General features: G+C 57.7%; 1 protein-coding gene across 4 annotated transcripts; it reads left to right on the top strand.

The window, feature by feature from the left end:
* The first annotated feature begins 7638 nt into the window (after positions 1 to 7638).
* On the top strand, positions 7639 to 23799 carry VEGFA (vascular endothelial growth factor A). 4 transcript variants are annotated; one of them, XM_029242119.1, is made up of 8 exons: positions 7639 to 8767; positions 11797 to 11845; positions 15031 to 15227; positions 16046 to 16122; positions 16496 to 16525; positions 18380 to 18433; positions 19561 to 19692; positions 21858 to 23799. In XM_029242119.1, exons 1-8 carry the CDS (start codon positions 8702 to 8704, stop codon positions 21877 to 21879), a joined length of 627 nt encoding a protein of 208 aa, XP_029097952.1. In that variant the 5' UTR covers positions 7639 to 8701; the 3' UTR covers positions 21880 to 23799. The 4 variants fall into 4 exon arrangements, with proteins under 4 accessions (XP_029097952.1, XP_029097951.1, XP_029097954.1 ...); XM_029242118.1 differs by having other exon boundaries at positions 18380 to 18451; XM_029242120.1 differs by lacking the exon at positions 18380 to 18433 and having other exon boundaries at positions 7640 to 8767.
* Positions 23800 to 23855: the final 56 nt, after the last annotated feature.

Below are 23855 nucleotides of genomic sequence, written 5' to 3'. Positions count from 1 at the left end.
TGAGGTCCCTGCTATGTTGCGTGTGGGCTACACTTGTGGATGGAGCATGGGGGGAACCACGCCCTGATCTTCCCAGGAGCGGAGGAGATATGGAGGCATGCAGATCAGGGCCCCAGACAGTCCTCATTCTAGGCTGGGAACTGCACATTCCAGCCTAGAGTTGAGAGGAGACTGGGGCAGGGCAGGCGCTCAGCTGGTACAGCCCGGCACGGTCACCTGACTGGTAAACAGCTGCTGTCCCAGCCCCTGAGTCCCCCATATGCCTCTCTGGCCACCCTATCCCTTCCTAAGTCCCCTGCCCCTCCCCACAATCCAGAAATGAGGGGTTGATGTCTGGCTCAGCATATGCCCCCAGCTCCATGTAAACTGCGCCTGGGCCATAATGGGTGTTAAATATTTTGGCCATCACCCTCAACTGAGGGGGCTGGTGTCCCAAAGCTGGAGCAGACCAGGGCCAGGTCCTAGGACCTGGGGAAACTGGCGGCAGGCCCAGCAGCCTGGAGCTGCCCTACTTTATTTTTCCTGATGCTTCCAGCTGTGTTCTGGAAGGAGATGGGTCTGAATGAGTGTGCTGGCATATGGGGAAATGTGGAAAGAGCCATCTCTCCAGGGGACCCCAGTGGGGCATGGTTCACGCAAGCCGTGCCCTCTGGAGGGCACTACATGGAATGAGGAAGTGCTGAGTCCCTCTACATGGGAAAGGGGAGCAAACGATGGAGTCCTGGGACCGGAAGCTGACCTGCTGCAGAAGCACAAGGCACCTAGTGCCAGCACCCTTCCCTGGCACTGCCTGGCTCCCCAGAGGGCTGAAGCCCTATGTATCCCAAAGGTGGCTGGCTCGAGGCTGGGTCCTGATTAAGTGCTTAAGTGGCCCTTGGAGAGGCAGCCATGAGGCTGAGCTATGAGTCAAGAGATCTGGCTGGCTTCAGACAGCCCTGGCCTCCTGCTCATCTGGCCAGTGAAGGGATTTTCATACTTCTTCAGCAGTGAAGCCTTTTCTTCAAACGAAATCCCAAACGAAATTCCAATCAACGAGGCAGATAAAACTGGGTGTGCTGTAACCGCCCGCTCCCACACCCTCCCGCAGCTGCCCCACCTCTAAGGACGCCCAGGGCTTCCAGGAATCGGTCCGATGTTCTCCTGACATGGATACCCCTTGACTAATTGTGCGTTTCACTGATTACCTCGAGGATGCTAGGGCAGGCTGCTCCTGGAAGCTGAGGGGAAGTCTCCCCCGCTCCCCACGGCCCGCCCTGCACTTCTGGGTCTGCAAAGGCAGGCAGGATGGTGGGGCGACTCCTCTCAGGGGACCAATCATTAACCGGCTTTATCTTTGTGAACCGTCCTGGGGGGCCTGGGCCATGGGCCAGACTTCCGGCCCAGGCCCAGGGGGTCACTGGGGGAGGAGAGAAGGGACTCTTCTTGCTAAGAGGTGGGGGCCACCTTGAGTCCTTGCTTTCGTTTTTTTTTTTTTCTCCCTAGGATTTCCCTGAAGGAACCTATATTGTGGCCAACTCAGTGACAACCTGGTGACACAGTTGCTCCAAAGAAAGGCTAGAGCAGGAACTAAGCCAACATATCCCCCACCCCTAGTCATCTTTGGCGTGCACTCTGTGGTTTCTTTCTTTCCTTTCTTTCTTTCTTTTCTTCCCCCTCTCTCCCCACAGAGGGATGGGTTAAACCCGTTTCCCTATTCCTTTCTGCTTGACCTTAGCCAAATGATAGTAGGTTTGCATTCTCTGAGAGTTTGCTCACACATGGGGGTAGGGACGGGAGAAGGGGAAGGGAAGTAACATTATGTGACGCTTAACTCTAGGCCAGGAGCTTTGCTTCTATCCACTGTCTCCATATATCTCCCTACAACCCTGGGAGGTAAGCGCAGTAACTCTCATTTTACAGATGAGGAAACTGCGGCTCAGGCAGATGAAGTGACTTGTCCAAAGTCTCATGGCTTGGATGTGGTGAATGAAGATTGAGCCCAGGCTGTCTGGCTTTTTCCACTGCGTGCTACGGGGGAGGAGGGTGGGGCAGGGGAGCTGGTGGGGGCGTTTCACAGTGAGGGTTCACCAAGCCTTTTCCAAAAGGACAGAGGTCCTGGCCTGCCAGGTGAGAGAGGAAGCAGTTCCCTACCTGCTAGGATTTGAGGGGGTCCTTGGAATCACATCTCCCCTCCACCACTTGGCGCTGCGCTCCAGATTTCACCATTCGTGCTGGATTTCTTTGAGTTAAGCATTGCCCTCCCTGGGAGCCTTTAAAAACACACAGACCCCTGGAAGATATGACATTTTGTATCAGTGATGTCAGTTGGAGTGTCTGATGGAGCTGTTGCAGAGCCCTAAAGCTTAGGGAGTGCAACCTCACTCTTTCACCTAGGAGAAGCCTGAGGTCCAGAAGTGGGGACTGACTTGGTCAAGGTCACACAGCATGCAGCACATTTGAGTTTTTTGCCCAGGGCTGTTTCCAGTCTCCACATGTGTGTGGCAGGCAGACAGGAGAGCTCTGGGCACCAGGTGGGGATAGGAAGGGGGCAGAGCTGGAGGAAAGGTCTTTGTGCTTAGAGCTCTGCCCCAGTTGAGTGGCCCTGTGCTTGTCACAGGCTGGTGTCCTCTGCCCTCTTCCTCTCGCCCCTGGGGCCATCAACAGCAGTGCTCAGCGTGCGAGCTGGACCTACCTCTAGTGTCTGCTTGTTTGTTTAAATACTCTGGCAGAGGCACGCTGTCCCAGAAGGCGGGGAAACCAGTGTGGGGCTCACCCCCTGAGGGAGCAGCATTGTCCCTTTGCGCTTTGGCTGGGAATGTTTCTGAAGAAGCCCTAATTCCCTACTCTGCCTAGCCTCAAAGTCTCTGTCACCCAGGGGAGCAGTGGGAGAGCTGGGTGAGCCAGCAGCGTTTCCCAGACCCCACTTCCCTGCCTGTTCCCAATCCCCACTCCACTCAGTGAACTAGACTCCTGCTCTTCCTGCAAGACTTTAGTGTCACCTCCTCCAGGAAGCCTCCTCCCACTCCCAGCAATCATGTGCCCCTTCAGAGAGTTTCTATTTTCAGTGTACTCTTTGGTTCTCCCGCACACAGGAAGCCCCTTCTACATTGTTGTAGCCCCGGGGCCCAGCCCAAAACAGGGCTCATAGGCTGAGTTTAATATTTGCTTGTGGAGGGAGCTCTCTGGCAGTCCACTGGTTAGGACTCGGCGCTCTCACTGCCAGGGCCCTGAGTTCGACCACTAGTTGGGGAATTGAGATCCCGCAAGCTGCAAGGTGTGGCCAAAATTTTTTTTTTTTTTTGCTTGTGGAATAAATGTCCGGAGCTACCTCCCACAGAAAGCCCTTCCTGATGCCCATTCCAGCCGGTCTGACTGCTCTGCCTCAGTACCTTCCTGACACTTTGTGCCTCTCTCAGGGCCTCTTTCCCATCCTACCTTCTTGGGTAGCTGTGGGCAGCTGTCTGTGTGCAGCAACTCCCTAAGGCGGGTGTTTTCACTCTTGTTTTACAGATGAGGGGAACTGTGGGTCAGAGAGGTTGATTAACTTGCCTAAGGTCACACAGTTAAGGAGTGGCAGTACCACTTGGGTCCATTTGGATCCAGAGTCCTTGTGCTTTCCACTGCTCTACTTAGGTGTCCCTGTATCTTCTATAATATTAGCACAGTGCCTGGTGCCTGTCAGGCTTTGGGAAAGATCCACAAGTTGGAACAAAGCTCGGCTCCCAGGCATGGCCCAGGTGGGGAGGGAGAATGCAGCTTTAGGTCCTTAGCTGCCACCTCTGCCACCACCTTCTTCCCAGCGGAGGGATTCCCTCCAAGACTGGGTGAGGGTGTTAACAGGCGCAGCAGTGGGCAGGATGGGGGTCAGACTTTGAGGGGTGACCCCTCAAAGTCGGGGTGTCAGGAAGTGGACATGCCTGGGGCTGTTGGGGAGAAGCGATCCAGAGAGACAGCCTGGTGCTCGGGGATGAAACTGAGGCCCGTGAAGGAGGGGCAGAGACGTGGCTGATGGGTCTGGGGCTGCTGTGGGTAGGGTGCTCCCTCAGACAGTGACCCTACCCTGCCCCTTGTGCTTCCTCTCCCTCTTCCCTCCCCTTTTCCTGACTGGCTCCTCTTCCTGGGCTTCCTCTGCTCTAATCTTGTTCCCCAGTTGGCATCATTACTCCAAGTCAGACCTCCAAAACCAGAAGGGAACATGATACTGGCACTGGAGAAAGAGGGCCTTCTTCCTTGCTTTCGCTTCATCTTCCCATTGCTTTATTGTAAAGACCTAGTGAGAGAGAGAGAGAGAGACAGAGAGAGAGAATTGAGGGAAACCAAACCAGTTCTCTCTCCTTCCATTCAACAGATTCTATTCCTACCCTTGCTGTGGATCAGCTCTGTGTCCTGCTAGGCACCTGGGGGTTGGGGGATGGAGCGAGTGAGACACCTTTCTTCCATCACAGAGAAACCACTTGGAGAAATGTTTAGACAACAGTGAGACTCAGCGCCTCTCTCCCCCATCTCCCTTCTAGCTTCAGAGAGGCTCTGCCTCTTTACCCACGCAGGGAACAGCCTCCACCCACACGGGGAGAGCGACCCTGAACATCAGAGGTGTCAGGACATCAGGACAAAGTACAGCTATTGTGCCTTGGGCCCGATCACTACTCCCTTTGTCTGGGGCCACTGCTGGCTTCTGGACACCTTTCATGCTCTTCTCCAGCCGCCTCTGCCCTTCTCTCCCCTTCGCCCTCACCTGGAACACCTTCCCCTTCCTCTTTGGCTCCTTCTGAACTACTACAGAGCCGCAGGCCGAGGCTGACCTGGCCGTGAGGTGGGGCCCTCCGAGTGGTGCTGAGGTTGCCGCTGAGGGGGCCCAGCGTGACCTCTGTCCGGGCTGCTCGCTGCTCCACACGCCCCCACCCCTCCTTGCCATGTTGCTGGGTGACCTTGGGTCCCTCTGTACCCTTGGAATTCTCTGGGGGAAAGTCTGCCCTGATAGTCCCTGTCCTGAAGCAGCCTGCAGAGGGAGGATAAGTGGAATCAAGTTTGTTGGAGGGGATTAAGTCCATGGAAGGAGAAGATGCTATAGAGATGTGATGTGGTCTTATGGCTGTTGACTTGTGTTCTTGTTCTGTGTGTTTCTGGCCCCCATTTTTGAAGACCCAGGAGCGTGGGGCTCTCAGTTTGATGATAACCCATGGGGTTGGATCCATGACAGTGTATTAATGTGAAAGCTGGTGACATCATATTGGGGGATGGGACCCAGAGTCAACCCCCCACCCCCAAGTCACCACCAGGTTGTGGCTGTGAAATGAAGGGTGGAGATGGGAGACCCCTCCTCACCCTAGTGAAGGGTGCTCAGGACCCTTCAGGCAAGGCTGCAGTTCTGCTCCCTCATTCCCCTGGTTTCCTGAGCAGAGCTCACAGAGGTTGCTGTAACACACTTTGCTGAATGGGGAATGGTTGGCTCAGGTGGGGGAGAGACTTGTGGCTATTAAGTGACAACTGATGGCCATCCCTCCTTGGAACCCCTCCGTCTTCCTCCCAACTTCAGGGTCCTTTATTAAGACCTCTTCAGGCCTCTCCGGGGGGGCCAAGGAAGGCTGGGATGAGAAGGGATGCAGAGGAGGGGGCCAGAGTGACCCCCGGTGGTGAAGCGGGGAGCCTCTGTCCTGGGCTCTGCCGACCCCAGGGTAGGGATAATGCAGGGGATCCCTGCCAAGGTGCCCACATCTTGTGTTCTGGGGGTGCTAGACGAGGACCAGGTTGGGCAAGGAGGAAGTCTAGTGGCTTCGCTTCCGTGTCCCACGTGGCATCTTGGAGGGTGGAGCCTTGGTGAGGAGGCCTGACTGGGAGGTGGCGACTAACTGTAAAAGACCTTGTCCCTGCTGCTGGGGAGCCTGCCAGGCGGTGGAGACGGGGCTGGACGCATGAACGATGGACAGGGTGCGATAGGGTGGCGGCTGAGCCAGCCCCTCTGCTCACAAGGGCCTCAGGACACCACTCCAGTGGAACCGGGGCACTAAAGGGGTAACCTAGCACCCCCACCAAACCACAGAGCCATGAGCTGAGGAGTTGCTGTGTTCTGTTCTCAGCCTAGCTCCCATTCTCAGCCCAGGCCTTCACAGAGGCTACATCAGCCCCAGGCCAGGTCCTGGCCAGATCTGGATGAATAATAAGACCGGTTAGTCCCTCTCTTCCCACAGGTATCACCCCCACTCCTTGTTCCCTGGGGGAGCCTGGGAGCTGCTGGGTCAAAGCCCAACCAGGAATTTTTCCAGGCTGGTTCCTGTATGCAAGGGTGAGTTGGGGGGCCTTGGGGAGCACTTAGGGAAGACATGAGGAGTTGGGGGAGAGGGAGGCTTTGAAGGAACGGGGGTGACTGAGGTAAAGGGAGAAGAGACTGCCAGCTACGAGAAGTGGGCAAGGGGTCCCGGAGGTCTGGGGGCTGCTGAGGAAGACTCCCCAGTTCTGTTCGGAAGATGAGCTGTGAGCCTGGACTCTGGGGCTGATAGAAGCCTTGGCCTCCGGCCTGGTGGGAGCTCTGGGCAGCTGGCCTACAGACGTTCCTTAGTGCTGGTGAGTAGGTTTGAATCATCACTCAGGCCCTGGCCTCCATCCGCCCCCACCAGCCCCCTGGCCTCAGTTCCCTGGCAGCATCTCGGGGGGGGGGGGGCGGGAAGCAGGAACAAGGGCCTCTGTCTGCCCAGCTGCCTCTCCCTTTGGGCTCTGCCAGACTCCACAGTGCATACGTGGGCTCCAACAGGTCCTCTTCCCTCTGGGCCACTGACTAACCCCAGAACCACACGGCTTCCTGTTCTCAGCCCCACGAACACGGTGCCAAATACTTCTCCCCAGGGAAGACTCCCTGAACACTTCCCAAAGGACCCCAGTCACCCCAGCCTGTGGGCTGCAGCAGGCCAGATGAGGGCTCCAGAAGGGCACAGTGTCCAGATGGATACATCATGCCCTCTGTGCCTAGCACTGGGCTCTGTGCACATGGGGCCATTTGAGTCCCAAACATGCCACTGTTTGAGAGGTCAGAAATGGGGATACCAGGGGTAATCTCCCTCAACCCTCTTCCTGAGGCCTCTTGAACCGGAGCTGGGGTGTGCAGACGGTAGTCACTAGGGGGCGCTCAGCCACCACAGGGAAGCTGGGTGAACTTGGGAGAGGGAGAGCAGCATCTGCGTGAGACTGAGGACGCGTGTGAGTGTGTTGGGGGGGTAGCTGAGAGTGTTGGAGCGGGGGAGAAGGCCAGGGGTCACCCCAGGATTCCAGTAGATCTGTGTGTCCCTCTTTCCACCAGTCCCCTTCCGACTCCCCCAAACCCCTGCCCCCTCCAATATTCCCAGCATAGAGGGAATAGCTCTCGAGTCCTGTCCGCACATAACCTCACTTTCCTGTACCCTCCCCCCAAATACCGCGCGGGCGTGTGTGTCTCCGGGCAAAGGGGGGCGCATAGGTAATTTTCAGGCTGTGAACCTTGGGTGGGGGTCGAGGTTTCGCTTCGCTGGTGTGGGTGGGGGCCCAGGCTTCGCTTGGGGTCCCCAGGCGAAGGCAGCGCCAGGGGCCGAAGACGCGCGGAGGGGACGGACTCAAGGAGCCGAGGCTGGGCCTGTTCCCGCCCCTGGGCGTGTCGGGGCGGGGCCAGGCCTTCTTTTTAGTCTGCTCATAGCGGTGAGGAGCGCAGAGGCTTGGGGCAGCCGGGCTGCAAGGAGGCCGGGGCGCGGGGGGCGAGTGGAGCCGGCGGCAGCGGCGCTCGGTCAGAAGACGCATCGGCGAGGCGGACGAACCAGCGGGGTCACCAGCCAGGAGTCTCCGCACTGGAATTTGATATTCATTTATCCAGGGTTTACCCTCTTCCTTTTATTCTGAAACATTTTTTTTGGAAAAAACCGTATTCTTTCCCCCTTTTAATTTATTTTTGCTTCCCGTTCCCCGCTAAATCGGGCCGACCGTTTGGGGAGATTGCTCCTTTACTCCCCCAAATCACTTCGGATTTTGGAAACCAGCAGAGAAGAGGTAGCAAGAGCTCCAAAGAGAAGTGGAGGAAGATAGAGAGACCGGGTCAGAGAGCGCGCGCTGGCGAGCGAGAAACGAGAGGGACAGGGGCAAAGTGAGTGACCTGATTTTGGGGGTGACCGCCAGAGCGCGGCGCGAGCCCTCCCCCTCAGGATCCCACGTCGGACCAGCCGCGCTGACGGACAGACAGACAGACACCGCCCCCTGCCCCAGCGCCCACCTCCTCCCCGGCCGGCGGCCGACGGTGGACGCGGCGGCTAGCCGCGGGCAGGAGCCGGAGCCCGCGCCCGGAGGCGGGGTGGAGGGGGTCGGGGCTCGCGGCGTTGCACTGAAACTTTTCGTCCAACTTCTGGGCTGTTCTCGCTCCGGAGGAGCCGTGGTCCGCGCCGGGGCAGCCGAGCCGAGCGGAACCGGGAGAAGTGCTAGCTCGGGCCGGGAGGAGCCGCAGTCCGAGGAGGGGGAGGAGGAAGAAGAGAAGGAAGAGGAGAGGGGGCCGCGGTGGCGACTCGGCTCTCGGAAGCCGGGCTCATGGACGGGTGACGCGGCTGTGTGCACAGACAGTGCTCCAGCCGCGCGCGCGCCTCAGGCCCTGGCCCGGGCCTCGGCTCCGGGAGGAAGAGGCGCCCGCCTGGGCGCCGAGGAGAGCGGGCCGCCCCGCAGCCCGAGCCGGAGAGGGAGCGCGAGCCGCGCCGGCCCCGGCCGGGCCTCCGAAACCATGAACTTTCTGCTCTCTTGGGTGCATTGGAGCCTTGCCTTGCTGCTGTACCTCCACCATGCCAAGGTAAGCCGCCGTGCCCGCCTGGCGCCGCGGGCCGCTGCGAGCGCCTCTCCCGGCTGGGGACGTGCATGCGAGTGCGCGCGTGGGGGCTCAGTGCCCCACGCGGGTCCTTGGGCACCAGACGCGCGGCTTCGCCTCTATCTTCATACGTGTAGGGGGAGGGGGCGCGCGCTAGGTGGGAGGACACCGGGACAGAGTCTCACCGCCCACGCGGGCCCTGCCCACCCACCAGAGTTACCGCACGTAGGATCTGGGCCGACCAGCGGAGGGCGGGAGCCGGAGGAGGCAGCTGAGGGGGCTGGGCTTGCGCTGCCGCTGGCGGCTGAAGTTTGCTCCCGGCCGCTGGTCCCCGACGAACTGGAAGTCAGGGCAGCGGGGGCGGGAGCCGGAGCCCAGCGGGCGGGGGTGTGGGTGCTCGGACCTTGGACCGGGGGAGGGCAGAGAGCGTGGAGGAGGCAGGGTGCAGGCGAGTGAGGGGCTTGCTGTCACTGCCGCTCGATCTCTGCGGCCCTCGCCTCGAGTTGGGGAAAAGTTTTGGGGTGGATTGCTGCTGGGACCCCCCGCTCTCCGCCGGGCCACCTGCGCCGCACCACCCCCGCCCGTCCCAGCTCGCGTCCCGCTCGGTGCCCGCCCTCCCCCGCCCGGCCGGGCGCGCGCGGCGCGGAGCCGATTACATCAGCCCGGGCCTGGCCGGCCGCGTGTTCCCGGAGCCGCGGCGGCCCGAGCGGGGAACCCGGGGTGGCGAGCGGCGCCCCTCCCCCCGCCTGCCCTCCGCGGGAAGGTGACCTCTCGAGGTAGTCCCTTGCAGAGGACCCGGAGAACCACCCCTATTTCTTCCCGCTGTCCCCAGCCCTTAATCCCCTCCTAGGAGGAATTTCCTAACGTCCCTTCCCCATTTCCTCTCTGCTCGAAGAGAAGCCCCTGCCACCTCTTTATTTTTTATTCCCCTCTGCTGAGAAGACCCATCTAACCTCTCCCCGGCCTCAGAGTCCGGGAAAAGAATGATCGCTGTCAGGAGTCGGGCTGCCTGGGCCCAGCCGGGTGCTTTGTCGAGACTCAACCTAAAGTCCCGACTTCGTGACAGTCTGCTTCCCTCCCCTCCCCCACACTTCCGAGTGAGCTGTGCTTTAGCTTTTATGGGGGTGGCCTAAGGGAGGGTTTAAAGAGGGTCCTCAGACCACTTTACACTTTTTGGAAAAATGGTTTGAAATTTGCTGTGACATGGGCCGTGTGGGACTAGCCCTCCCCGAACCTTTGGAGGGAGCTCCTGCCAGCCGTGCAAACACACTTTGTTCTGGTGAAATGGGCGTTGGAGCAGGAGCAGGTGGTTTTTTCGGAACTCCAAACTTGCCCACCCACCTTGCTTCCCAAAACCACCTAAGGGATCCTTTTCCGCTCTTCCTTTAGCTACAGAATCCCCTTAGAGAGTGGCGGAAGGAAGAAAATGGGCTGGGGTCCCTGCTGCCACCCAGAGTTCCTCAGACCCTGGCACAAAGGCCTTGGCTCCAGGCCTCCAAGGGGGGGGGGGAGGGGGAGGAGAGGCCGCCTGGCCACAGTGTGACCTTCAGAGGCCCCCAGAGAAGGGCACCTGGCCCCTCCCCGCCCAGAACTGCCCCTCCCAGTGCCCCCTGGACTTGGAGGGGGTATGAAGTTTCTGATCCCTTTGCTCTTTGGGGCCCAGGAGGAGTGGAGGGCATAGGCAGAATGTTGGCAGAGGGAAGCCAGGGGGTGCCATGGAGATGGGTGAGGGGCTGAGGCAGAGACTCCAGGGGGGTCCCTGAGGGAACTGTAGGGGGAGGCTCCAGCTGGGATCCTGGAAACTGTTATCTGACCTTGGCCCTGGAGGCAAGGCTGGGGGTCTGGGGTGTATTGTGGGGGGGAGGTGGGAAAGAGAGAGACAGACAGACAGAGTCTCTGCGGAGTCTGCAGTTCTGTGGGCTAGAGCGCAGCTCTGCTGCTCGGGATCTGCCCCAAAAGAGGGGCAGGTGGGGTGGGCAGTTGGTGACAACTGGAGACCCTCTGGAAGGGCTGGGAGAAGCCTTTGCCTGCGGGGTGCTGTCAGGTCCACATGGTTGGGCTAGTTGACCTTCACAGCTTCTGGGGAGGGGAGGAATGATCTGGTGGGGGTGGGGAGGGATGAGAGGCCTCAGGCCTAGGTAGTGCAGGGGGCCCCCTAGGGGTTGGGCAGTGCTAAGGCATAAAAGGCTTCCCTGGTTGCCTTTGAGGAAGGTGTCCAGCAGGTGAGAGGGACTTGGGAACCCCCTCAGTCTGGGAGGGAGAAGAAACCAGGGAACAAGGTGGGAGCCCGAGGCTCGGGGCTTTGGAGATAAATTCAGGCTCTAGGGAGATGGGTGCGCAGGGAAAAATGGGGCCCTCCCCTCCCCCAGGGTTTCCTTCCATGTTTTACCCTCTAGGCAACCTGTGGCTTTGCTAAGTATTCCTGAGGATAGAAGAGTTTGGATGGGGGAGGGTGCTTGGTGCCCTTCGGTCCTCTGTGCCGCCCCCCCCCACAGCAACAGCGCACCCTGGTATTTGTTATGTCAGCAGGAGAAGGTCACCATGTTGTTTTTCTCGCCCCCAGTCCTTCCTTCCTGCCCCAGTCCAAATTTGTCCTCCTGTTTGACCTTAATACTTACCCGTGGCTTTGGACCAGGGAGTCAGGGGGGCTGAGAGACTTCACTTCTTTTAGCTCAGCAAGGGGCCAGTGAGGGCTGGGAAAGGGAAATGTGGGGGAGGGGCAGGGGCCTGGGCAGCACAGCAATTCTGGTGTTTTCCTCCTGTGTTTTGAGCCCCCCCCCCCTCCAATATCTGGTCAGTCTTTATCTTCCTTGGCTTCAGAACTGGAGCAGTCCAGGGGTGGTGCTTTGTGCTGTGGAGAGCCCCCGGAGGTGCCCTGCTCCATTGAGAAGCCCCGGGGAAGCCAGAGGCTGCGGGCTGGGAGGGACTTAAAGAGGGAGCAGGGGCGGGGTGGCTGGGTCTGTGCATCCCTGCTTCTGCCCATGCCCATTCTTCGTTCTTTGTTTTGTCTTCAGTGGTCCCAGGCTGCACCCATGGCAGAAGGAGAGCAGAAACCTCACGAAGGTAAGTCCCCCCCCACGCCCACCCCTGCACACGGATGGGGGGGGGGTCCCTTGATCCCCCAGGGGATGGGTGGGAAGGCCCAGTTCCTTCTCAGGTCTGTTGGGGTTTGGGTGGGGAAGGGGCACAGGAATCTGGGGATCTAGAAAGGAAAAGGTGAGCTCCGGGAGATTAACCCTTCCATTCTGGAGCACTCTGTCTGTACTACTTAGACCACGGCTAGAAATAGGACTTGTGGTCTTTTTCTTCTGCTCTTTCCAGTAAAATTTTATTTGGAGAGGGAGTTGCGAGCACAGACCAGGAAGACAAATAGTGTTCAAGGATCCCAGGTGTCAGGGGAGGTGTCCCTTGTCGCCCCTGCTCCCAGGGGAGGATGGATACTCCATGTCACTTCCAACCCAGCCAGATTCCACCTGTGGGGTCTGTGTGGCAGAGGCTGTGACCCCTGCTGTCTAGATTGCTGGCTGTGTACGAGCTGGAGGTGCAGAGGGCCCAGGCTTATGGAACTCCCTCCCCCCACTTGGCATTCCTTTGGGGGTGGAGAGAGAAAGCCCTACAGCCTCCCCCTGCCCTCCTGCGGAGTAGGTTTGGGTGCTTGTGAACTTCCCTCTTGGTCCAGCAGAGGGCTGGCTGTAGCTCCCAGGAGCCCCGCCCCTCTGCCCAGCCTGAGTCTGCCTGCCTTTTGTTTGCCGCGGTTTGGAGTACAGATCCTCCCATTTCTCTAGGGATGCCCTGGCTCTCCCCACTATGTGGCCTCTGCTCCAGCCCGATGTGCCACTCCCCCAGCTCCCCACCTCTGAGAAGGGACGGCCCTGGGGTCTTCCTCCAGGCGAGTTTCCCTGACCCAAATCCAGTGGCCCGGATGGTGGCCAGGGGCGGTGTTTCTACTCCCCAGGCTGGTGGTGACGCCTGGCCAGTTCTGCCTCCTTCCTCACTCAGGAGCCCTTTCCTTGACCCAGGGCCTGGCTTCCCCACCTGTGCCACTGACAGGCCTCCGCTCCCAGGGTGCACCCACCCTGCCTCAGCCTCCACTGGTCCCTCTCTGAGGTCTGGGAGAGGCAAGACAAACGGTCTTTGTTTGCTGGGGTAAAGGTTGTCTTAGAGAAATAAGGAAAACCACGAAGCCTGAAGTTGGAGTGTATGTGCGCCCACGCCTGAGCAAAAGCAGGACAGCTTTCCTTGGAGGTATTGGCTGGGGTGCGAAGGGTGCGGTGAAGTCACCCCCCTCTACCTCCTGTGGGCCCTGAGGATGCCGGGGAGCTTTTCCAAGGAATTCCCACCCTGGATCTTTTTACCATCAGCTACCAACTGCCATGACCCAGGCCAGACTGTTCTGCTGTCCTGTCCTTGTGGCCCTGAAGGCTTGGCCACCTCTAGCCCCAGCCAGGACGCAGTGTCAGGGCAAGAATTCTTGATTAGTCATCTTCTTCAATATAGACCTGGCTTACAAAAGGACTTCTTCAGATCCCTGGTCTTGTTTATACTCTTTTTGATGATGCTTGATCCTAACCCTTGTAGCGGTGGGGAATTCTGTGCCCATTGTCTGGATGGGGAAGCAGAGACCTCAGGCAAGGCCAAGGACTGGCTTGGGAGCCCCCAGTGTTTTCCTTCCTGTTTTCACACGTACAGCCTCCCCACTTCCCCTCAGCTCCTCACATTCTCCCTAATCCACTATATATACCCCCCTCCCCAGCACCCAGGCTCATCTTCCTTCACCCCTCTGGAGGGAGGAGTGAGGAGAGGCTCAGCTGTGGCCTCTGGGAAGAGGCAGCTGGGGGTATGCCCTTCAGATGTCTTGGTGGGGCTCTAACCTTGTGTCTCCTGGGCTGAGAAAAGGGCGCTTGTTCTTAGGGCTGGAGATGGAAGGCAGAACCCTATACTTCAACCTCTGTTTCAGTGTCTTTAGAGATCAGCCCAACCCACTTACACAGATGTGCAGAGTCTGAGGCCTAGAGAGGGAGGAACTGTCCCAAGGTCACACCAAGTCCTGGCCAGAGCCCAGGCTTCCTCGCTGGCTGGATGCTGCTTCTTCCCTTCTATTCAGGGGAAACTCATCTCAGGGACAGGATTGCTCTGTGGTGGTGGTGGAGGGCTGATGGGGAGTGGCAGGCCAGGCCACAATTTGGAGTAGCCATTCAGAGTCCTGACTTTATTTATTCTCAGGGGCCCTACCTCTGTGGCCCAGAATTACCCCTTCATGCTCCGGTGCACCCCAGGCTCCACGGCCAGCCTGGGAAGTTGTCTTTACCCTGGTCTCCCTCCAGATCAGCTTCTAGAAATGCTCCGTGACTGCAGTGGCGGCACCGTTTTTTCCATGATGCAAGCAGTTTGCCCTCCTGGGTGGGGTTATCGGTGGCTGGCAGGGCCAGCAGTGTTCCCGCCCATAGCCACCTGCTGTTTCCAGGCAGACCCAACCCCTGTGCCGGTGCCCACCACCTCCTCAGCCCGAGTCTGGGGAGGGGGTCTGGCAGGTGGCAAAGTGCCCCCTGATGCTTCCCCTCTGTTTCACAGGATGTTGGCTTGGGAAGGCTTTGATGTCAGAGTTGACTTTAACTCTGTTACTTACTGGCAGTGTGGCCTTGGGGCCAGTTACTCAGCCTCTGTAAGCCTCTAGTTCCCCATTTGTAAAATGGGGGGTCCTACTAGAACCTCAGAGTACCATGGGGGGGAGAATTGTTTGGGGTGACATCTATGGACTCCTGTACACAGTGCCCAGCACATAAGAAGTGCTCAGTAAGTGGTTGTCGGTTAATGGTAGGGCAGTTGCTGTGGGGAGTTGGAGGGAAATGGAGAGCGGGTTTGCCAAGCTGGCTGCTCCTCCTTTCACGGGAAGCTTAGAGACCCCCAACAGGTATACTCGCACTCAGACTGTCCTCTGGCATCAAGGTTGACCTAGGGATTGGCTTGGCTGTCATGGCGAGGCTAGGGGATCAGATGTGCAGGCTGACTCCCTTAGAACCTGACAGAGCCATGTGATCTTTGCAATAAAAACAGGCCTTTATCAGTGTTGGTGGTGGAAAGCTAGGAGAGGACTTCAGCCACAGCCAAGAGACTTAAGTTAGATTTTCAGAAGGACTGTAGTGGGTACCTCTCACAGAAAGGAGCGGCCTTACAGAGCTGGGTGGAGAGAAGGGCCGGCCACCTCTAACGTGACCTGCTGGGCTCATGTGTCACCCCCTGCCATGCAGTGGTGAAGTTCATGGACGTCTACCAGCGCAGCTACTGCCGTCCAATTGAGACCCTGGTGGACATCTTCCAGGAGTACCCCGATGAGATCGAGTACATCTTCAAGCCGTCCTGTGTGCCCCTGATGCGGTGTGGGGGCTGCTGCAATGACGAGGGTCTGGAGTGTGTGCCCACCGAAGAGTTCAACATCACCATGCAGGTGGGCACCTGCGGGGAGCGGAGGAGGGGCTGTGTGGGTGGGTGGGGCATTAGGCTTTGCCGACAGGTGGTCCCCGGCCCTCTCCTGGGCAGCTCTCGAAGGGAAGAGCCAGGCTTGCCTTGCCCACCTCTCGCCCCTGAGTCAGTCAAGGGGAGATGTGGAGGTCTTACCCTCTTTGGAGAAAAAGATGCTTGCATTTCTGAGCCCAGGTTTCCAGCAAGCCCCGACCACCTCCTCCTCCTCCCTGACCTCTGTCCCCTGAGCTCAGGAGGGGGCTGACACCTGTGACAGGAGCCCCTCCCTTCCTCTCTAGGAGGGAGAGAGCCCTCCCTCCCTGGGGGCTCTGTGTGGGAAGCTGGATGAGCCTGGTCTGTGGAGAGTTTAAAAAGCCAGTCGTTTGGTACTGCCTGGTGATGGGGCACATCTCAGCCTGGATGGGGCTGGAGGGAACTCTGAGACCCCAGGGAGGGGTGGGTGGCTCTTGGGTAGTTACTGGGGGTAGGGTGAGGCCTGGAGGGGTAAGAGGAGGGGAGGGATGGGGAGTGGCAAGAACCCAGGACCCAAATTCCCAGCCTGGCCAACCCTGCAGCCATGTCTGCCCTCAAGAGAAGCAGGGGCTCCTCAAGGTCAGCGGGGTAGGGGGAGTTGGGGGGGGCCTGAGGCTCTTTCTGGTAGAGCCCCTGGTCCCCCCGTACTTCCACCACCCTTCCCTGCTCTGTAGAAACCCTGGGTGCTGAATGGCAGGAGCCATGGGGTCTCCCACCTGGGTATGGCTGGCTGGGTCACTAACCGCTGTGATCTGCTTCCTTTTCCTCCAGATTATGCGGATCAAACCTCACCAAGGCCAGCACATAGGAGAGATGAGCTTCCTACAGCACAACAAATGTGAATGCAGGTAAGGATGGAGTCACGGAGTCATTTGTTCAGTGAATGGCTGCTGAACGAATTCAGGGGGCCCACTCTAGGCCAGGGCTAAGTACGTTCCACTTGTTAGCCCATTTCCACCTTCCAGCTGTGTAACTGTGGGCATTTCGATATTACTTCAATGTGCCTCGGTTTCCACATCTGTAAAATGGGCACAATAATAGTATGTACTGCTTAGCATTGTTATAAGGATTAAATGAGTCATTATATGTCAAGAGTTTAAAACTGTACCGATGTATCATAAATACTATGTTAAGTTTTTATTTTATTATTATTATTCTCGTTACCATCACCATCTGAACTCCTCTCTGTTTTGTTCTTTTCTCTTTCTCTACCCACTGCAGACCAAAGAAAGATAGAGCAAGGCAAGAAAAGTAAGTGGCCATGACTTTCCCTCTTCTCCCTCTACTTGGCTGGTTGTCTTGGTTTGGGGCTCTTGGCTTCCTCTCTCAGGGTGGTCTGATGGCTTCACTGGGTCTGAGAGTTGGTTTCATGGGGACTTGTGGTGGCAGCAATGGGATGGAGCAAACTCCAGGATTATGGCTCTAGAACAACTGACAAAACCCAGCCTGGTGCTGGAACTTCCTTTGGAAGAGACGATGCATCTCCGGGCCATTCCCGGCCAGGACTTGCGGTCTTGGCGTGTCGGGACCTGTTGTGGATGCTGGCTCCCGGGCCTGCTCTAGCCTCCTGTCACCCATGGCAGGGAGAGGGAGTGGGTGGCAGAGAGGCCAGCTTTTGTGTGTTAGAGGAAATGGCCTCGTTGGTGGCTGTAGTGGTGGTGCGGTTGGATTTGGGGCCAGCTGGGGTGTTTTGTTGGTGCATGCCCTCCTGCGGGAGTGAGGCAGGCCAGAGACGCTCAGCCCCCTTGGCCGGGGAGAAAGAGGTGAATGTTGGCCATTTCCTGAGGCTTTCAGTTGCTCAGTGTGGAGGGTCAGGTCAGGATGGAGCAGGGGGTGAGGTCTGGCAGCGGTGATCCTTCAAGACAGGGCAAGCGGCTGGCACGGGAGAGAGCCTGCAGGGGAAGAGACTGAGAGAGAGCACCTCTGCCCTTCCCCCACCCATCGTCCTGTCTGCCCCCAACGCTCTGGTGACATTGAAGCCCCCTAGACCTCAACCCCTTGCCTCTTCCCTAAGTCCCCAACTTCAGGATTGCTGAGCAGTGATTGGGGACAGGAGGCTCAGAGAGAGAGAGTGTGTCTGTGCGCGTGTGAATGAAGACCTTCCTTCCTCCAGAACTTTCTCCCGAGAGGGAACAGACTTGCCCCTCTCCTCCATCCCTTCCCCTTCATTTGTCCCATGTGGCAGCCATCCTGAGGGGCATTCTCTGGGGCCGGGCAGGTGTGGAGAGGGCTGGTTCCCTTGAGGGGGACAGGCTTCAGCTTGCCGCCCTTGCCTGTTCCCCAAACGCCTGCCTTGCCCACAGGGAGAGTGGGGTTTCGCCTCGTCTCCAAAGAGAGTCTGGTGAGATGGTGTAGCAGGCTTTGACAGGCTGGGGAGAGGACGCTTCGCCAAATGCCGCCCAGGCCCCCCTCCCCACGCCTCCCTAACTCCCACCCCACCCTGCCGCCTGCCTGGGGCCCCGCCTCTCAGCCCAGGTTATGGCCGGGCTGGCTGGCGCCTTTCATGTGCCACCCTTGGTTTTGCGCCAGCTCCCAAGATAGCTGCTCCCCTACACTGGGATTCACAGAGGCAGGGTCCCTGGAGGGACCCCTCGCTCTGGTACTTGGAAATGAAGGCAGAAGGTGCCTGGAGTACAGCCTGCACCCCCTTCCCTCACCCCCCATCGAGTCAGGTCTCTGACCTTCTCCCCAAACTCTGGCCTACCTCTTATGGCCCCTGACCTTCAGGGTCAGACTTGTTCAGGGATGCTGAGCAGAGAGCCTGCCCCCTAGGCTTTGCCCCCTGCCTGGGACCAGGAGACACCATGAGCATGGAGGCCTGTGGGTCCAGTGCCCTCCACCCAGCCTCTGCTCCCCGCACCACACACACAGCCTTGCTAGGAGCTGGGTTTGCCGCCCCCCCACCCCCCGCTCCGCCCAAGGGTAAAGTGAGAAGAAGGCGCCATTGAGTGCCTGCCGCCCCGGCCCATCCCATGTGCGTGCACGTGTGCAAGCTCTCCCTCGTGCCTCGGAGCGTGTCCTGTGTCCTGCCCTCCTCACTGCTTCCTTTCCTCTCCCCTACCCCCTTGCTTTCTCTCTGTCTGTCTCTGTTTTTTTATTTTCCAGAAAATCAGTTCGAGGAAAGGGAAAGGGGCAAAAAAGAAAGCGCAAGAAATCCCGGTATAAATCCTGGAGCGCGTACGTGGTGCCACCGCTGTCTCGTTTCCTGGAGCCTCCCAGCCCCCAATCAAACTCCCGCCTGCAGGACCCTGGAACCCTGCCTCCCTCCTGCTCCCCTTCCCTGGCTCCTATCCTCCCTCTTCCCTAGTGACTCTCTCTCACTCTCACTCCACTAATTGGCACCGATGGGTAGATGTGGTGGTGGCATTGCTGGTCCAGGGTTGGGGGTGGGCGGGTGGGCAGAGTGGGCCTGGAGGATTCAGGGAGGGGCCTCTGGCTTGGCTGGGCACCCACCGCCTTTCCCTCACCCACTGGGCACTGGTGGCGGGCCCATGTTGGCACGGGTGCCGGGCGCTGATGCCTGCTCACCCAACTGGTTTCCACTGCTCTAGGCTTCCGCACTTCTCTGGAAGCTGGGGGTGGGGGTGTGGAGGGCAGGCGTGGCGTGAGGAAGGGGCGTGGATGAGGTGAGGCAGCTCGTTGTTGGCTGAAGGAGGATGTGGCGTCAAACACCGCTGCGGCCCCTCCTTGTGGACTTGGGGCCTCTGGAGGAGAGCCCCCGATTCCAGCCCAACCCATGGCACCCACAGAAGCCTTCCTGTAGGGTGGCCTCTTCCTCCGGGTTTGAGGCTGTGGGGGACCCTTTGGCCAGCAGTGGCCTAGCCTGTGGCCTAGCCTGCCGTCACTCCCTGCTTCAGCCCCCACTTTGGTGGAGGGGCCTGGGCATGAGCCTTCACACAGGGAGGAGGTGGCCCCGATTGCCGTCCCCAGCAGGTGGAGAGTGAAGGTGTGCTTTTTCGGGGGTGGTAGCCGTTGGGGCCCTGTGGCCCGAGACTTGCACTTGTGCCCGTGGGACAGCGCTGCCCCTTACAGCACCCCTGTCCTTGCATTCTGCCCGTGTGCGTCCGCCTCTTCCTGCGGGCAGGCTTCCTAGCCAGTGCTGCCTCTTTCCGCCGCTCTCTCTTGTCTTCCGCTGTGGCGTCGGACCCTTCCAGGGCGTGGAAGGGTGTGGGGCCCGTGAGCTGGGTGGGGTGCAGCTGCTGACGTGGTCGGGGGTGTTGCATGGATTTTTTTCTCTCTCTCTGCTGACGCTCTAGCTTAGATGTCTTTCCTTTTGCCTTTTGCAGTCCCTGTGGGCCTTGCTCAGAGCGGAGAAAGCATTTGTTTGTACAAGATCCGCAGACGTGTAAATGTTCCTGCAAAAACACAGACTCGCGTTGCAAGGCGAGGCAGCTTGAGTTAAACGAACGTACTTGCAGGTTGGTTCCCAGAGGGCGAGCAAGTCAGAGAGGGGCTTTGCACAGAGATGGGGAGAGAGAGAGAGAGAGAGAGAGAGAGAGAGAGCGAGAGCGCGCGAGCGAGCGAGCGAGAGCGAGCGAACGCGCACCTGAAAGGGGCCAGCTGCTTGCTCAGCTTCTAGCTGCTTGCCTGGTGGCTGCCGCCTTCTCTGCTCGCGGGGCCCCTGCGCTGGGCAGCGGGTGCTGGCCGGCCCGCCAGGGCCAGTTCAGAGCTTGCCCTGGTTGCGTGAGTGGGCAGGCCAGTGTGGCTTCCTGTGGTGGTGTGGACGCAGGCTGAGTGTTGTGTCCTGTGGTCCTGCTCGTAGTGGCTGTTGGTTCTGACGTCGTGATTCCTACCTCTGCTGCTAATAGGGAGGGCCCTTCCCGGCGTGGGGGGATGCGCCTCTACAAAGCGCAAACACTTGGGGGCCTCGCCACCGCCTCTGAGGTCTGCACCGCTGGGTTTCTCACCCCCTCAGTGTCTCTCCTTGGGGACAGGACTTGAGTTCATTCTCAGACTGGGGTCCTGGAGGGTGTGGGCTCTGCCTGTTGGTTTAGGGCAGATAGGAGATTTAACATCAGGGGACGCTAGATACCTTAATACTCCAGTCATCACGGCGACAACCCCAAACAGCCCACCTATTTCCAAATGCCCCTAGGATGGGTGGAGGGAGGGAGCCACACCCATTCTCCTAATATTAGGCTGTGAGCTCCTCACACCTGGGCCTAGGTTTTATTCATCTGTGTGACCCCCCACTCCCACCCCAGGCATCTGTGCCTCTGTCCCTTGTTCACACCAGGGACCAAGGAAGTGTCAAATGCGTGAGTGAATACATGACCGAGTTCAGGGGTGAGGGCAAGAGCACGGGGCCGTGACAGGTGGCTGGCAATCTTTTGATGCCTCACTGGTGTTTATACTCGTCTGGCCTGTGCTCAAAGGCAGGGAGCCCTCTGGGCCAGTGTAAGCTTCACCCAGGAAGGAGAGGCTTTTATGGGGATTCCCGGGCAGGGCCAGGGTGCCCCCAGCTAGTCCAGATGCCTCACTGGTTAACAGGGTCCTTGGAGTGTAGCTCTCTCCCCCGTCTCCTGTGTTCCTGTGGCTTGTGAGTGTCAGGGAGGCTGGGGACCGGGCCCTGGGGGTGTTACTGTGGGTTCTGTCTATCTTGGCGGTACGTGAAGGCAGGAAGTGTACACTAGTGCTGGGGTGGGGGCTCTGCCTCACCCCAGGGCTGGCTGAGGGGTCTCCACATCTCCCAGGGACCTCCGAGAAGATAAGGGATTTGCCATTTTAGGGTTACCACGGTGATCATTCTGCAGTGATGGGATAGGGGGATGTCTGCAGTGACCTGGGGGCTAACTGAAGTTACCCGAACCCATCCTCTCACCTGGCTGTATGGGGGAATTTCAGTCCTCAAATAGGAGGCTTAGGATCCCCATTCCTAAGCTCTCAGAAGGGCAGGGCCTGCTCTGACCTCTCTTCAAGTGGGGAGGGTAAAAGGCGAGCAGCCCAGGTGCAGGGGCATGATGGGAAAGTTCTAGGAGTCCCCTCTGCCTCCCCGACCCTAAGTTAAATAGCATATTGGAAGGGTAAGGCAGCCTGGTACCTGGGGCCTGCAGCTGAGGCCAGGACGGGGGCATGGCGAGGGGAGGTGTGTCTCTCACCTTCCCAGGGCCCCAAGCCCTGCTGGCTCCGCCTCTCTTGGGAGCCTCACTTCCCCAGCTTCCTGGCCTGCTTGGCCTCTGCACAGGCCCTATCCTTTGCTCTCCCAACTCACTCCCCCAAACCAGCACCATAGGGACTGCCCTGAAACATCTCCTTCTGCAGGGAGGCTTTGCTGACTAACTTGGTCCAACTTTGCTCACCTGTCAGCTCTTAAATGTCAACTAGGGACTGTTCTTTGGGACGTGTTCATTTGTTGCTTGTGATGAGATGTCATTCTGTCTTTGTCTTGTCTCAGCTAGATTGTAAACTCCAGAGGGCAGACTGGGAGCCCCGGACGTAGCTGCCACTCTCCCAGAGGCAGGACTGCGCTTTCTCTGTCCTCTCCCCTGCTGGCCTCGGGCTGCAGGAAGGGGAGGCTGCAGCCTCCCCACCGGGGCTCCTCCCCTGGCCCTAACCCCCAGCCTCTGTTTCCCGTTCTCTGCAGATGTGACAAGCCAAGGCGGTGAGCTGGGTGGGAGGAAGGAGCCTCCCTCAGGGTTTCGGGAACGAGACGTCTCACCAGGAAAGACTGACACAGAATGACCCATAGCCGCTGCCCCCGCACCACCACCACCATCAACAGAACAGTCCTGAATCCAGAAACCTGACATGAAGGAAGAGGAGGCTGTGCGCAGAGCACTTTGGGTCCGGAGCACAAGACTCCGGCAGAAGCATTCCCGGGCGGGTGACCCAGCACGGTCCCTCTTGGAATTGGATCGCCATTTTATTTCTCTTGCTGCTAAATCACCGAGCCCGGAAGATTAGAGAGTTTTATTTCTGGGATTCCTGTAGACACACCCACCCACATACATACGTTTATATATATATATAAAATATATAAAAATAAATATATATATTTTATATATATATATAAAATATATATATTCTTTTTTTTTAAATTAACATTGCTAATGTTATTGGTGTCTTCACTGGATGTATTTGACTGCTGTGGACTTGAGTTGGGAGGAGAATACCCCCACCCAGATCCTGACAGGGAAGAGGATGGAAGGAGAGACTCTGGCATCATCTTTTTATCCCTCTTAGGGAAGCCGGGGTCCCCTCACCTGCCTGGGGACGCGCAAGGCCAGGGCACGGGGGCAAATTTGGCCTGCTTTTGGAAACACCGACAAACCCAGCCCTGGCCCCGAGCCTCTATCCCGAGTCAAACGGACAGAAAGACAGGCAACGGGTACAGGGCACGAGGACGCTGGCTCTGACCAGGAGTTTGGGGGAGCCTCGGGACACTGCTGTGCTTTGGAGAACCCCTCCACGTGCTGCACGGGCATCTTGCCCCCAGGGGCACTTGCCTGGAAGATTCAGGAGTCTGGGCAGCCTTCACCTCCTCTCACCCGCTTCCGAGATGCCCAGGAGGCCACTGACATGCCTTGGCGAAGAGAAGAGAGACGTTGGTGGAGGAAGGGCCGCCCAGTGGCAGCTGATCCTCCGAGGGAAGGGCCTCCTGCCTTGGCCCTCTCCCAGCTTCGCTTCCCCGTCGCAGCCCAGGAGGGCCCGATGTCCTCAGACCGTTGAAACCACTAGTTCTGTCCCCCCAGGAGACCTGGCTGTGTGTGTGTGAGTGGTTAACCCACCTCCATCCCCCAACCCGACCCTCCCTGCGGCATAGAGAGACAGGGCAGGGTCCCGGTGCCCACCCTGGAGGCAGAGAAAAGAGAAGTGTTTTATATATGGTAGTTATTTAATATGCCCTTTTAATTAGAAATTAAAACAGTTAATTTAATTAAAGAGTAGGGTTTTTTTCAGTATTCTTGGTTAATATTTAATTTCAACTATTTATGAGATCCATCTCTTGCTGTCTCGCTCTCTCTTATTTGTGCTGGTCTTTGTGTATAAAATCCCTGTTTCCAATCTCTCTTGCTCTGGTCGGTGACAGTCACCAGCTTGTCCTGAGCAGATACTTTACTTTGCTAACACTGAGTTCTGCCCTCCCCTTTCCCTTGGCTCCCCACCACACATTCCTTTGAAATAAGGTTTCAATATACATCTACATACTATATATATATTTGGCAACTTGTGTTTGTGTATATATATATAATATATATATATATATGTTTATGTATATATGATTCTGATAGACATTGCTATTCTGTTTTTTTATATGTAAAAACAAAACAAGAAAAAATAGAGAATTCTACATACTAAATCTCTCTCCTTTTTTAATTTTAATATTTGTTATCATTTATTTATTGGTGCTACTGTTTATCCGTAATAATTGTGGGGGAAAAAGATATTAACATCACATCTTTGTCTCTAGTGCAGTTTTTCGAGATATTCCGTAGTACATATTTATTTTTAAACAACAACAAAGAAATACAGATATATCTTAAAAAAAAGCATTTTGTATTAAAGAATTTAATTCTGATCTCAAAGCTCCTCCTGGTTTCTCCTTCTCCATTGAATCTTTGTTCCAGACTTCCTCCTGCCC

Source organism: Monodon monoceros, unplaced genomic scaffold (assembly GCF_005190385.1).
Source record: "Monodon monoceros isolate NGI ecotype Baffin Bay Population unplaced genomic scaffold, NGI_Narwhal_1 Super_Scaffold_3, whole genome shotgun sequence".
In the NCBI taxonomy this organism is placed as follows: domain Eukaryota; kingdom Metazoa; phylum Chordata; class Mammalia; order Artiodactyla; family Monodontidae; genus Monodon; species Monodon monoceros.
This window is presented reverse-complemented; position numbering and strand designations above follow the sequence as displayed.

Excerpts from the sequence above, each read along its gene's own strand:
- VEGFA (XM_029242118.1), top strand. The coding sequence starts at position 8,702 with ATGAACTTTCTGCTCTCTTGGGTGCATTGGAGCCTTGCCTTGCTGCTG. Across the intron at positions 16,526-18,379 it reads GATAGAGCAAGGCAAGAAAA|AAAATCAGTTCGAGGAAAGG; the intron begins GTAAGTGGCCAT and ends TTTATTTTCCAG. Across the intron at positions 18,452-19,560 it reads CGGTATAAATCCTGGAGCGC|TCCCTGTGGGCCTTGCTCAG; the intron begins GTACGTGGTGCC and ends TGCCTTTTGCAG.